This window comes from Rhinolophus hipposideros, assembly GCF_964194185.1.
Source record: "Rhinolophus hipposideros genome assembly, chromosome: 21".
NCBI lineage: Eukaryota > Metazoa > Chordata > Mammalia > Chiroptera > Rhinolophidae > Rhinolophus > Rhinolophus hipposideros.
In genome coordinates, this window is record NC_138067.1 from 44,197,880 (window position 1) to 44,211,617 (window position 13,738).

Sequence of the window (13,738 nt, forward strand, 5' to 3'; positions counted from 1 at the left end):
TGCTGATGGGAATGCAAAATGGTAGAATACACAAGAAAACTTTTTGGCAGTTTCTTATAATGTGAAACATACCTAGTACACAATGCAGCAATCTGCTGCTAAATTTACCAAGAGAAATGAAAGTGTCCACGGAAAAACTTGTACATGAACGTTCCTAGTCGCTTTGTTCATAATAGCCCCAATCTGGAAACTACTCAGATGTCCTCTAACAGGAAAATGGAGAAACAAAGTGAACCATCCATACAATGGAGTCCCCCTCAGCAATACAAAGGATTGCACAACCGTTACATGCAACGACTTGGATGAATATCAAAAGCATTATGCTGAGTAAAAGAAGACAGACACAAGAGAGCACATACTGTATAATTCCATTCATTGGAAACTTTAGCAAAGTGAAAGCCTGACTATAGTGACAGAAAACAGAAAGTGATCGCTTCAGGGGTTGGGTGGGGGAGGTATTGACTGGAAAGGGTCATGAAGGAACTTTCTGGGGAGATGGATATATTCTTCAAATTGCATTCATCTTCATCCAACTATTAATTTTTTCTGCAGGTCGAGGAAAGACCCCCCCTGGAGGAGGTGGTGTCTAAGCTGTACCCTGACTGACGACCAGGAGTTGGCAGACAAAGGGAGGTGGGTGTTTGTGGCAGGGAAGGGACTTAGTAAAGGCCAAATGGTTTGAGTGGGGTCGCTGGGTTTAAAAAACTGAGAGTAGTTAAGTGGAAGGCTTGAGTTTAAATGCCTTGACTGATCAAATGCCTGAGTCCTATTGCTGATTTGCTTCGGGACCCTGGACAAGCTCTCTTTCTCTCTTTGGGCCTCTCATTGCTTCATTTTTTCCTTCAGGTAGACGAGCACAATCGCCCTTGCTCCTCCTGGACTCCCCTCGGACTGGGAGAATCCACCAAACGGACGAGTGACAGTTAGTTTTTGCCAATCGCTGGAGTCTAAAGCCCTGCTTCCCCCCACCTCCTCGTAGGCCAATCGCAGTGTTCTTGAGACCAGCCGCTAGGAGAGGGCTTGCCAAAGGCTTCCTGACGTCACATTTTGGATAACCCAGTAGTGGCTGTTAAGAGGCGGGTCATTTCAGTGATGGACAGATCTATTTCAAAATGTCCGCTAGCGCGTGGCGTGCCGGGAAGCTTTGAGGCGGTGCTGGGGGGAAGGGGCGGGAACTCCTGCTTGACTTTGGCCAATCATCAGTTACATTTCTTGCGATAGACGGGCAGTCTTTCCCATTCCTGTCGACTTGAGGGGGCGGGACTCTGCACGCCAGACTGGGAGGGCCCCTGAACTTTGATGAGCGTCTACTTGGCCCAATTGCTAAGCGGAATTCCCAGACGGGCCGCCTCCATTGCCAATGAGATTTCCTGGCAGGGTCGCGGTGGGCGGGCCGCGGACCCTCCGGTATAAGGCGGTCCCGGGGGAGTGCGGAGAAGGGGGGGTCTTGGCGGCTGGAGGAGTAGGCGCGGGTGAAGATGGCGGCAGCCGAGGCCGCAAACTGCATCATGGAGGTGAGCATCTGGAACGCCGCCGGGGGCGGGCGACGGTTTGGGGGCTCGGTGTTTCACTGGTCCGTCGTGGGGAAGGGGCTCCGGGTTGGTGGATGGGAGCTAAAGGCGTCCAGCTATACGGAAGGGAGGCCGCATGCTCCGGATTCAGGAATACCGTTTGAAGTGCGGTTTCCATAGCTCTCGGGGGCTTGCGTCGTCCCGCCAAGCCAAGGGTCTCGTGCCCCCTCTCAAGTGGAAGAGGGCTGGGGTGCTTCCGGCCTGGCCCCCTCGTGGCCCGGGCGCGGTGGGTGGGGAGGGGGTGTGCCGTGCCCGGTGGCCCAGCGGGCTCCACGTGCTGGACAAAGGCCCCGCCCCTGGCCGGGGGAGGGGCGCCCCGGGGGGGCGGGGAGGCGGCCCCGACCCTCCTTCGGAGGCCCCCAGCCTTCCTCCCCGGGGATCGCGACGTCCCCGTCCGGGTGGGATCTAGTTGGGGCCCTCCGCGAAGTAGAGTCTCTTGGGAGGGGCGGTGTATCTCGACACTCGACAACCCCCTTCCTTGGACAGGGGCATCTGCTTAGGCCTCGGTCCAGGTTTTGTGCACTTTTGGGTTGGGATTAGAGGAAGACGAAGAATTGATTCCCTCCCGCCCCCCGCCCCCCACTTCCTGTCCCTGGATTCTCCCCCGGCAGGGGCTTTGGGAACTGGGGGGGATGGGGCATGCCCCTGTGACCTCCGTCTGGGTGGTGGTGGGGCCTCAAGCTTGAAGGAGATCCTTCCGGATAAGGCGCGGGGCACCCCCTTGTGGCCATTTCTGGGTGTGTGGGTGGGACATCTTTTTCATGGGGCGTGTCTCAAAGCCCACTATCCCATCCCGTTGGAGGCCTCCCTGGCGAAGAGGGAGAATCTCCTCTTCTGGGAAGGGGATGTAATGGAAGCTGCGAGTTTTACCCCCTTTTCTCTCCCCTCGGCATTTGTGAAGGTGGGAGATGACCTCCCCTTTCCTGAAGCCCTGTTTTGAGGGTCCTTGGGCGTGGATCCTTGAAATGGTTTCCCAAGAGGTTGGTTCTTGTGCAGCCATGTGGGCTCCTGGCGCTGTTTCAAGCCCTTTGGGGCTTGTCTGGCGGTGGTATCAGTGGTATTGAGAAATGGGCCCCAATGGGAAATCCCCTTACCAGCCGTCCTTTGTAGTCATCGTCACTGGCTTGGGAGATTGGGGGTGGGGCTTGGAGCCCCGTGGGTTATGCCAGTGACTTCACATTTAATAGAGTATGAAAGGTGGTCATATTTTGGAAGAGGTGTAATCTGATGGGGCGTCTGTACTCCCATCCCTTACCTTGTAGCATTCTCTGGAGTGGAGGTCAGCTCCCCAGGGTCACTCCAATGACTCCCATCCCCCTTGGCTGTCTCCTGGACCAGGGCCTGTATGGGTGGAGGAAATATCTTCTCCAGAGGTTGCCTCAGGACTTGGCCCCACAGCTGGGTGGATTCTGGGCATGGGATGGGTGTCTGAATGGGGGGAGATGGGCTCGAGGGTCCAGTCTGGCCTCTTCCCAGGGACTTTTCCTTCTGGGTAGAGGGTAATAAGCAAGGAAATTGTCTCCAACTGGTTTTATTTGGGGCTTCCAGAGCCCAAGGCAGGAGCATGGGGCCAGAGTGCCAGCTCTGGTGGGGGTGCCTGTGTGCCACACCTCCTTTCTGGAATCTCTCAGACAAGAGACTTGTTTGCTGAAGTGGCAGATGCCCGGTTGGGTACCTCCTGCCAGCCCCCTCCTCCAGCTAGCTACTCACGGCACCGCATCCTGAGGGTATATGTCAGGAAGTGTCACCTAATCTGGGGGGATTAGATGATGAGGGGGAGCGACAGCTGGCAGTGCCTGTGTACCCAGCGGATGCCAGTTCCTCTGGGCTAGATGGGGGAGGTGTGTATGGTCAGGTGCCTGGCCAGAGAGGGGTAATGTGGGCGTGGTCCGCCATCTCTCCAGCCACAGTTGAGACAGACCCCTCCCTTCTCCCCCCACTTGTCCCACCCGTTTTGGAAACAACCCTGCCTCATTACTTGCTCCCTCTGCCACCACTCTCCACCAAGGAAAAGGAAATCTGCAGGAAACACCTCCCCTCCCCCAAGAGCCAGGGTCCCCTGGCCTGGCCTGCCCCTAGCCACTCCCAGTAGCTAATCCTTTCTCCCTGTTACTCTCTCCTAGAATTTTGTAGCCACCTTGGCTAATGGGATGAGCCTCCAGCCGCCTCTTGAAGAAGTAAATATCCTTTTGTGAGACCCTTCCCCACATTAAGATATCTTGCCACACAATAGGCCCTTTCCAGCAGTCTAACCTTGATCCCTCTTGCTTCAAACCAGTTTACCCTGAACCCCCGAAACACTTAGTACAAACACCTCCAGGTTTGTGGCCCCCATCAGGCCTCCCCAAATACTGTGGCTGCTTCCTTAACTCCATTTCCAGCCCCCCTTTGCCCTTCCCTGTGTTTGCCCCAGTTCTACCTTCCCCTCCCCTCCCCAGCTGTGGGCTGAGCTAGAGACGGGGGCAGAGACTGGAGAGATGGTAGGCGTGGCTGAGGTATTGGGGTACTCCCTGGATGGTGCTCTGGGGGGGGTCCTGCAAGAGGAAAATGGGGTTGTAGGTTTTGGGTTCTGGGGGAGGCAAGATGGCAGGAGGGTTGCCATGTTACGATTTTTGGGGGTTTACTCCAGGGAGAAGTAGGGACCTGGAGGCTTAAGAGGCTTTGGGGAGCCCTCAGGTTTGACTCATGCTCCCCTCCGCCCCCTCCCAGGTCTCCTGTGGCCAGGCAGAAAGCAGCGAGAAGCCCAACGCTGAGGACATGACGTCCAAAGATTACTACTTTGACTCCTACGCTCACTTTGGCATCCACGAGGTGAGTGTGGACAGCTCCTAAGGCTGCCGAATCTTGAGGGGTTAGTTTATATTTGGGAAGGCTGGAACTTAATTTCCAACGCGTGCGCACTGCCTTCCCTGGCAGCAGGCCAGCCCCCCTGCGCATGCCAGGCACTCACCCCTGGTCTCCTCTCCCAGCCGTTGCCTTGGAGACCGAGGCTAGCCTGGCGCTCGCTCTTCAGGACCGCTCTTGGGAAACAAGGGTGGGAGTGCGCATGTGTGGCTGAGACTGCAGCTGGAGGTCAGGGCCTGCCGGTCTCTGCCGCCCTCTAGTGACCGGCGGTGGGATTGTCTCCCATCTGCTCAAGCCTGGTGTGCGGACAGCTTTCATACTCAACACACTGGGGGCTGAAGTCCCAGAAAGCAGCTGGGAAGGGGTTCTGAGGATTTTTTTTTTCCTTTTTTTTTTTTTTTTCCTGCTGAGGCCTCTTTTTATTTTTAATTGTGGTAAACTATACATAACAAATTTACGATTTTAGCGGCATTAGGTTACTGAGGACTTTTTAAAGCCAACGATACCTGAGGTTTAGGATACAGTGGTAGAATCTAGTGAAGATGGGAGGTTAGTCCATCCAGGCTGATTGTACAAATAGGGAAACTGAGGCACGTGGAAGAGAACTAATTTATTACAAGGGGATTAAGCAAGTGGGGAGGTTGAGCTCTAGCTCTCCAAACTGTCAGCGTGTCGGAGGCCAGTGCACCCCATTTTCCAGCTGAGAATGCAGGCCCCCGTCATGGTATCTTTGTACCCTTCTCCCCCACCCACAGGAGATGCTGAAAGATGAGGTGCGCACCCTCACGTACCGCAACTCCATGTTCCACAACCGGCACCTCTTCAAGGACAAGGTGGTGCTGGATGTGGGCTCAGGCACAGGGATCCTCTGCATGTTTGCAGCCAAGGCTGGGGCCCGAAAGGTCATCGGGGTGAGTGTCCTGGGCAGCTGCGTGGGTCTGGGCCTTGGGACCGAGAGGGGGGCTCAGGGATTGGATGGGGGGAGTGGGGGCTTAGGGTGGGACTGGGGGGGGTCTCACCCTCCCTTCTTCCTGGGCCCCCAGATCGAGTGTTCCAGTATCTCTGATTATGCGGTGAAGATCGTCAAAGCCAACAAGTTAGACCATGGTGAGCCCAGGAAGAGAATGGGTTTGTGGGAATGGAGCGGGCGAGCCCAGCTTCCCCTGGGGCCCTCCGCAAGGGGTGGGGGCCACTAAACACAATTCACCCATTCCTCCCCTGTGGGCTCTGGGCTGCCAGTAGCTAGAGAATCCGACCTCCTCAGAGCCCAGGACCTGATTAGAATGTGAGTGTTGGAGTCGCAAGCTTAGTGCCTCAGTCTTAAAATGTTAGGGCAAGAGGCAGTCTTTAGATTTTCCATGAGTAACAGAGTCGTGGTGGACACCTGAGGGTGCCTGTGAGAAGTCTACACCTACAAGCACATACATGTAAATGTTTTTATATTCATGGGCGTCATTTTTACACAAGTAGCATTTCATGCAAGTCTTTTCCCTTTGCTTTTTGCATCGGCTTGTTGTGTAGTTTAACATGTTGCAGGATGTTGAGATAGTCTTGTTCTTTTTGATCAGCCAGTCTTACACATACACCCCAGCTCGTTAACCAGCCTCCTGGTGATGAGCATTTGGCTGCTTCTGAGATTTTCATCCCCCCACACATAATGTCATTTCATGTACGAACTAGTGTATGTGTGAGATCAATTTATAAAAGTAGGGCTGTAAAAAATGTAAGTTGAGTAGATGTTGAGTTCCCACTTGCAAGGTGTGAGCAGCAGAGAACATGGGAAGGCCGTGGGTTTTCTGGATGTGAGGGCTCCTAGCATTTAGAAACTGAAGTGATTTTTTTTTTTTTTTTTTTGGTTGTTGAGAGCCCACTGGCCCATGTGGGAATTGAACCGGCAGCCTTCGGAGTTAGGAGCATGGAGCTCTAACCGCCTGCGCCACCCAGCCGGCCCTGTGATTTTTTTTTTTTTAAAGACTCATATAATGAACCCCCCAAGTACCCATCAGTCAGCTTTAAATATGTCCAGTGAAATCAAATTCCAGCTGTTATACCATTTCCCCTGTAAATCCCACAGGAAAAAGTGTGTGTTTCTACTAGATAAGGACATTTGTAAGACATGACCATCCAGTTAGTGGCAAAACCGTAACGTCACCTAATACCTAATCCATGTAAAATTTCTGCTTCTGCCTCAAAAATGTCCAGAGTGCTGAATGAATTTTAAAACTGAGTGAACAAGGTTCGGCTTCAGCTCACAGAGTTCTTTGAAGATGTCCAAATGTAGACCCCGGCCCTTGTGCGGTCCCAAGGCCCTGGAGCCCCGGTGGAGGCGAGCGGACGGGTCTCCTCAGGGCTGGTGGCATGTCCCCCTGTCTGCCCCCACAGTGGTGACCATCATCAAGGGGAAGGTGGAGGAGGTGGAGCTGCCGGTGGAGAAGGTTGACATCATCATCAGCGAGTGGATGGGCTACTGTCTCTTCTACGAGTCGATGCTCAACACCGTGCTCTATGCCCGAGACAAGTGGCTGGTGAGGCCCTAGTGGGGTGGGAGCTGCTAACGCAGGCTGGGGTCCTTCAGCCATTTGTTGAGCACTTACCAGTCAGGGTCCAGGTAGAAAACAAACTGCCACGCGAGACGTTTCCCACACAGGGGACTTAATGCAGGGGATTGACTGCGCAGGTGTTGGAAGGCCCGCCACCAAAACAAGGCGTAACAGGCTTTGGAAGCTAGACAGTGCCAAGATGATACAGAGTCAGGAGGGAGACACTGGGAGCCATGGTCCTAGGTTCTCAGATCAGAGCAGGCCTCCCAGGGGAGGTGACTGTAATCTGAACAAAGGATGGGAAGTAGCTGCACAGGATCTGAGGGAAGAGCATGTTGGGAAGAGGATTTGGGCCAGTGCAAAGTTCCTAGGGCAGGAGTGTGCTTGCTGTGTGCTGAGTGGCAGGAAAGCTGGAGTAGAATGAGGGTCTGGAAGAGCAGTAGGCGGTAAAGTTGGAGGTGAGGGGTGGAGGGGCCTGTGCAGGTCTTGTGGGACCTTTAGGCCCTCCTGACACTTGGTTACCTCTCAGAGGATCCCTCAGAACCTCTGAAGGACAGGGTCTGACTTAGATGCTCCTGGGTGCCACCTGGCAGCCCTGTGGAGAAGAGACTTGAGGATGAGAACGGAGCCCAGGAGCCCGGGTGGGAAATGTCGGTAGCTCAGGCCCAGGTGAGCACAGGGGGGTTAGATACAGAGACCAAAATGGTAAGGTTTGTCTTGGCCCCCCACCCTTCGCGTCCTCATCCTAACCTTTCACAGGCACCCGATGGCCTCATTTTCCCAGACCGAGCCACGCTGTACGTGACGGCCATTGAGGACCGGCAGTACAAAGACTACAAGATCCACTGTGAGCTCACGCCCTGAGGAGCTCGTGGGGTGGGGCAGGCTGGGCCTTGGCGCCCCGGTGTGCTCACCCCTTCTCTGCCTGTTCTCCAGGGTGGGAGAACGTGTATGGCTTTGACATGTCTTGCATCAAAGATGTGGCCATAAAAGAGCCACTTGTGGACGTGGTGGACCCCAAGCAGCTGGTCACCAACGCCTGCCTCATAAAGGTGAGGGGATGGGTGTGGCCAGGCATCCCCCAGGATTGGAACCAAAGTACGGCCAGCACCTGGCCCTGTGCAAGACATCAGGGCCCAGAATGCTGGCCTGAGGTCTTGGGAGTGTGACCTATTGGCCAGAGGTGATGCGAGCGGCCCAGAGAAGCCATTTCATCTGTTAAAAAGCTTTGTGAGCCAGGCAGGGCCAATCGGTTCCCAGACGAACTCCCTGAGATGAGCTTGGTTCTGTCCCAGGGGCACTCGTTCCAGAGGTCACACTCAAAACAGGCAGCTGAGACCTCCAGGCGGGGTTCACTGCCCTGGGCACACCAAATGCAAGAAGCCGGGAGTGAATTTATCACTGGCAGTGCTGTGACTGCAGTCATTTGTTGAGCCTCGTCCCCTCACCCCCCCCATACACACCATGTCCCACACATCGCCTCTTGCTAGGATGTTTGAGGCATCTTCTGGGATGTGTGAGGCAGGAAAACCTGGTGAAGTAGGAAGATTGTGGAGGGTGGGAGGAGAGGCGCCCTGACCAAACTAACCTCCACAGCCCACATCAGAGCCCCAGTTTTGTTCTGAGTGCATCGGCGAGCTGTCCGAGTGTTTTAAGCAGGGGTTTGACATAATCTGATGGACGATGTTTTAGAATTGTCACTCTGGCTGACAGGTCAAGTAAGGGATGTGGAGGGGAGATGGGAAGCACAGAGCCTTGTTAGGCTCCTGTGTGGGAGGTGATAGTGGCCTGGGGTAGGCTGTACACCATGGAGGGGGACACAGGCGTTTCTCCAAGTAGTTCTCTAGGAAGTAAGCTGTTGGCTTTGAGGTTTGGATGTAGGAGAGAAGAGAGTAGGGAATCCAACATGCCTCCCACCTTGGGTTTTATGGTTGGACACTGAGCTGAGTGTTGCCAAGTGGGACTCACGGGGCCTGTCCCGCAGGAAGTGGACATCTACACGGTGAAGGTGGAAGATCTGACCTTCACATCCCCCTTCTGCCTGCAAGTGAAGCGGAATGACTACGTGCATGCCCTGGTGGCCTACTTCAACATTGAGTTCACACGCTGCCACAAGAGGACTGGATTTTCCACCAGTGAGTGGGGGTGGGGGCTGTGGGGCATGTGACGGGAGCAGCCAGAGGAGCCAAGGGGACAGTGAGAACCCATGTTCCCATGCTGGCTCTGCCAGCTAAGCTGACCATGCTGTGCCTTAGTTTCCCCACCCACAAAACCTAGACAGGTCCCTCTCTAAGGCTGGAGGAGGGTGAATGGATTCACAGGCAGGTCGACCAGTCAGTGCTCAGTAACTGGTCATGGGGGGGTGTGCCAGGCCAAGGGAAGGGCAAGGCCAAGGTGGGGGTTTGAGGTGGGGCAGGAGGCCAGTGCGCTGAACCGACCCTGCCCGCAGGCCCCGAGTCCCCGTACACGCACTGGAAGCAGACCGTGTTCTATATGGAGGACTACCTGACCGTGAAGACGGGCGAGGAGATCTTTGGCACCATTGGCATGCGGCCCAATGCCAAGAATAATGTGAGGCTTGGGGGGAACCGGGGGAGTGGACGGGGGGCACCTTTGCCTGTCTGGGGCTCTCGTGATCTGTCTGTGGAACACGGCTTTATTGAGCACCGACCGGAAGTGGGACCCTGGGGACCCAGCTGTGATCAGGCCAAGCCCCTGCCCTCCTGATGCTCCTGTTATCCACACAGGACAGCCTCACGTGGTAAACACCAGCTGGAGAGGACTTGGGGGAGGGGGGTGCGTTGGAGCAGGTGAGAAAGAGCCAGAGGGAGAGCCACAGGATTTCCTGGCCCGGGCAGTTTTGGGGAGTGAGAGAGGGAAGGAAAGGAAGGCCGGTGGTCCCTCCTTAGCACCTGGCAGCACTCAGCTGCCATCAGCTGAGGCATGAGGGGAAGCAGGTCTGGGGCAGTCAGGAGCTCCAGTACAACCAGTGTGGGTGGGGGGAGGAAAGGTCCGGAGTCCTGAGTGGAGGGCAGTGGTCTATGCTGGGAATAACAGGCCAGTGCTCATGCGGCTGGGTGATAACTCAGCCTTCGGGGACGACGGTGGCCCAAGATTGTACCCTGGTTCTAAGTCAAGGAGATAAGAGCCTGTTAAAGCAGTCACTCAATGTCACTCAACAGTTTTGCTGTCCCCAGAGGACATTTGTCAGTGGAGACATGTTGGGTTAACAACTGGAGAAGGGGTGGTACTGGTATCTCGTAGATAAAGGCTGGGTGTGCACAGGACAACAAAGAATGGCCCCATAATGAAGAGTGGTGGCACCCCAAATGTCAGTAGTGTGGAGGCTGGGAAACCCCAAACTATAGAGACAGAGACAGCTGAGAGGCAGGAGGGGCCCCAGAGCCCTTGGTGAATGGAGGTCAGTGGTGACTGCCCCAGCCCTTCCTGGGGGTGGGGAACTGGGAGGATTGGCTTCCAGGAAGCTTGGGTGAAGAGGAAGTGGGGACAAGGGGTGGGACCACCGAGTTTTGCTGTCAGGGTTTTTGGGAAGAAGAAGTGTGCTTCAGAGCGCGGTTAGCTCCTTACAAAAGAAGGAAGAAATAACTTGCTGATGGGAATGGTCCTGGTGGGGAAAATGTAATGAATGAGGCAGGGCAGCTGAGCTCTGCCCCCAAGGGACCTGGGTTTGAGATGTCACATGAGCTGTTACTGGGAGTTAGGGTTCAGGGCAGATGCTGGGGGTAGGACCAGCAATGTGGGGTCTCTAGCCTGGATGTGAGCTAAAAGCAGGACCCCGCTAGGTCTTGGGAGGGTGTGTAGACAGCTGAGGGGGGGACATGTCTCAGGTGTGCTGGGCCGGCGCCTTCTCTGCTTCCTTTTGACTCAGAAGATAGTTCTGGGTCTCTGCCTGCCCTGTCACCAGCGCCCCTCACATTTGCCCTCTCCCCACAGCGTGACCTGGACTTCACCATTGACCTGGACTTTAAGGGCCAGCTGTGTGAGCTGTCCTGCTCCACCGACTACCGGATGCGCTGAGATAGCGCCTGCGTCCTCCCACCCAGCCGGGCCGGCCCTACGTGGGCCCAGGGGCTGTGGCATTCTTAGGCGGTTTTGGGGCTCCCCCCTTCTCCCTCCCTTAGAAGGGGGTTTTAGGGGCCTGGGTCAGGGTGGGGGGGTGGGAAGGGGAGGGCACATTGTGACTGTGTTTTTCATAACTTATGTTTTTATATGGTTGCATTTACGCCAATAAATCCTCAGCTGGGACACCTCAGCTTCCTGTGGGCAAAGTGGTGTTGGGGTCTGCCCACGGGTGCTGAGGTGCCAGCCTGAGCAGCCCAGACTACCAGGACGAGACCTGTCGAGAGCTGTAGGTCTCTCATTTCCTTTTCTGGCCTCTTGGGGTCTCTCCTCAGTCTTCTCTGTCTTATCCCCACTCTCCCGTTAGCTCTCTCCCAGGACCCTTACCCTCACTCCACCGCACGTCCGCAGGCTTCTCTTGGGGGTCAGCTGTTCCCCTGTCCCCCTCTCTTGCCTCCTGAGGTTCCATTGTATAGTTCTGTTCCCAGCAGCCCTGCCAGGCTGGGGGAGGGTAGGGGTTACTAGCACAGCTGGGCCCTGAAGTTTCCCAGAAAACTGCCCGCCTCCCCTGACACATTGTTCTCTCATTTTTTGCTGTCCAGGACCGTCCAGGGTCAGGCCAAGGCTAACTGCCAGTGACTTTCTGCAGCTGGGGAAACTGAGTCATGGCAGGGTTGCCTTGGATAGATTCCTTGTTGGGGGTGTGTGTCCGCTTCCTCCCCCAGCCTGACTTGGAGCTTGGGGATGGGAATCAGTGTGTGTGGGGGGGGGAATCCCATCTCAGGGCAACAGAGATGGACGAGGCCTCAGTAACCTTCCAGGGGCTGTCTGTCCAGCTTCTGCTGCAGGTGTGGCATCTTCACCCACCTGCCCTTTCCCGTGGCCTTGTCCACAGAGCCCTTGGTCCACCAGGACACTGTCCACACAACCTGGATCACTCAACACATCGTGTTTTCCCACAGGCCTTGCTACACCTGCTTCAGTGCAGCTGGAGCCCAGACTCCCTTTGTCCCCATCCCCAGGTGGCCTTGTCTGCACGTGCCCCTCATTGCCCAGCCCCCTCTGAAAGTTGCCTGGCTGTGCTGGTCCTTGAAGGGTGAGATGGCAACTACAGGGGAGCACAGAGCTTCCCCTCTCCCACTCCTTTCGTGGAAGCCCTCTGAGTCACCACCAGCAGGTGTCAGCTGCCCCACCCCTTATCTCTACCCTAAAAGGGTCGCACCTCCCTGGGGGCATGGGGGGAGGGTGCAGCGGTGCAGTTTGACCCTCACACCTGTGAGGGCTCCCTAAGTGCAGTGCAGGGTATGGGGATCCGGGTTCTAATCCTGCCCTGGGTGGTGTGGTAGACTCTGGCCTATTTTCCCCCACTTGGGAAGTGGGGACTGGCCCTGATTCTTTGAGCTAAAGCCAGTTCTGGGAGAGCTTTATCCAGCCCCTGGAAGGGGCTGGGGCCACACCCCAAAGGCTGCCCACCGGTTTTCCACTCTGCGTGACTGCCTACACCTTCCTGCTGTTGCTCCTGTCTGTTCTGGGGTAACCCGAATTTCTGGGCTCAGGTGAGGCTGGTGGCAGGCAGGGACATGGTGAGAAGGAGAATGCACGTGGGGTATGCTCTCTGGGCCAGGGTTTTCCCGCTGCGATGGAATGGGAAGGCCATCTAAGCGCGGGCACCCCTCTTGGTTCTCGGAATTCTAGGTTCCCTACACCACCGAGCCCCATTTCATGAGTAGATTCTGTCTGAATTCAGGCGCCAGGTTATTCCAGCACTGTGGGCTCTTCTGTTCCCTGGGTACATACCAGACACACCACCTGCCAGAGACCATACTGGCTCCACTCAGCCTCCACCAAGGAGCTCTCAGGGAAGGTTGGCCAAGAGCCCCAGGACCCCCCACAGCTATGGCGCCACCGACTTCGAGGTCCCAGCCCAGTTGCGTTGTCTCCAGGACCCGACCTGCAGCAAGAAGGCCAGCGCAGTGACCAGCTTGCTGGGTGACATCTGGAACGTCTCTGCAGCCCTTGCCTCAGTTTACCCATCTGTATATTGGGGTCACGACCGCGTTTCTTTTTCCCTAACTCCATGTGGGCTTAACCAGAGATCGTCTCCTACCGGTCCCCCCCTCCCCCGCGTGACTGAGCTGAACCCAGGGGCACACCTGAGCCACCACGGACATTAACGTCCAGAGCCCAATGAAATTGTTCGGTGTTTCAGTCTCATTCCGGCCTCCCGATATGAGCCCGGTCACTATTGTATTCTTCCCTTTTATCCATGCACATTTTCCCCCACGGAAGTCCCTCTGACTGTCTAACTTGAATCCAATCTGCTGTAGCTCCTTCACGCCAACTCAATCCATGCAGCTGCAAGTTCTGTGGGTGGTTTTGGTACACCAACCCGACCCCAAAACAGCCCTCCTCCTTCCCCGCGATGGTAGGGCTGAGATTCGCTTCGGCTCGATATTCCACGGGCGTCACTTTACGTGTACCTAGAGGTACGCTGTGAGTTTCAAGCTGAGCTTCGTTCCTTGAAGATAAAGGAGCGAGCTCTTTGAGAAACAGCGGAATTGGGAGCCCAAGAACGTAAGGTTCGAAGGAGGAGATTTCTGCATAGAACGCGGGAGGCCGAATGGAGAATCAAGCGGGATAAGAGAAACAAGGATAGGGATTGGACGTTGGGATTCGAAGGGGGCGGGGATTTGAAGGAGGCGG

General features: G+C 55.7%; 1 protein-coding gene across 5 annotated transcripts; it reads left to right on the plus strand.

Annotated features, from left to right (window-relative positions):
• Positions 1–1,201: 1,201 nt before the first annotated feature.
• PRMT1 (protein arginine methyltransferase 1) lies at positions 1,202–11,317 on the plus strand. 5 transcript variants are annotated; one of them, XM_081031413.1, is made up of 11 exons: positions 1,423–1,514; positions 3,695–3,748; positions 4,281–4,382; positions 5,171–5,326; positions 5,459–5,522; positions 6,798–6,940; positions 7,715–7,802; positions 7,892–8,007; positions 8,940–9,090; positions 9,405–9,526; positions 10,910–11,316. In XM_081031413.1, exons 1-11 carry the CDS (start codon positions 1,479–1,481, stop codon positions 10,991–10,993), a joined length of 1,116 nt encoding a protein of 371 aa, XP_080887539.1. In that variant the 5' UTR covers positions 1,423–1,478; the 3' UTR covers positions 10,994–11,316. The 5 variants fall into 5 exon arrangements, with proteins under 5 accessions (XP_080887540.1, XP_080887539.1, XP_080887542.1 ...); XM_081031416.1 differs by having other exon boundaries at positions 1,457–1,514; positions 3,695–4,051; XM_081031417.1 differs by lacking the exon at positions 1,423–1,514 and adding an exon at positions 3,953–4,051 and having other exon boundaries at positions 3,736–3,752.
• Positions 11,318–13,738: the final 2,421 nt, after the last annotated feature.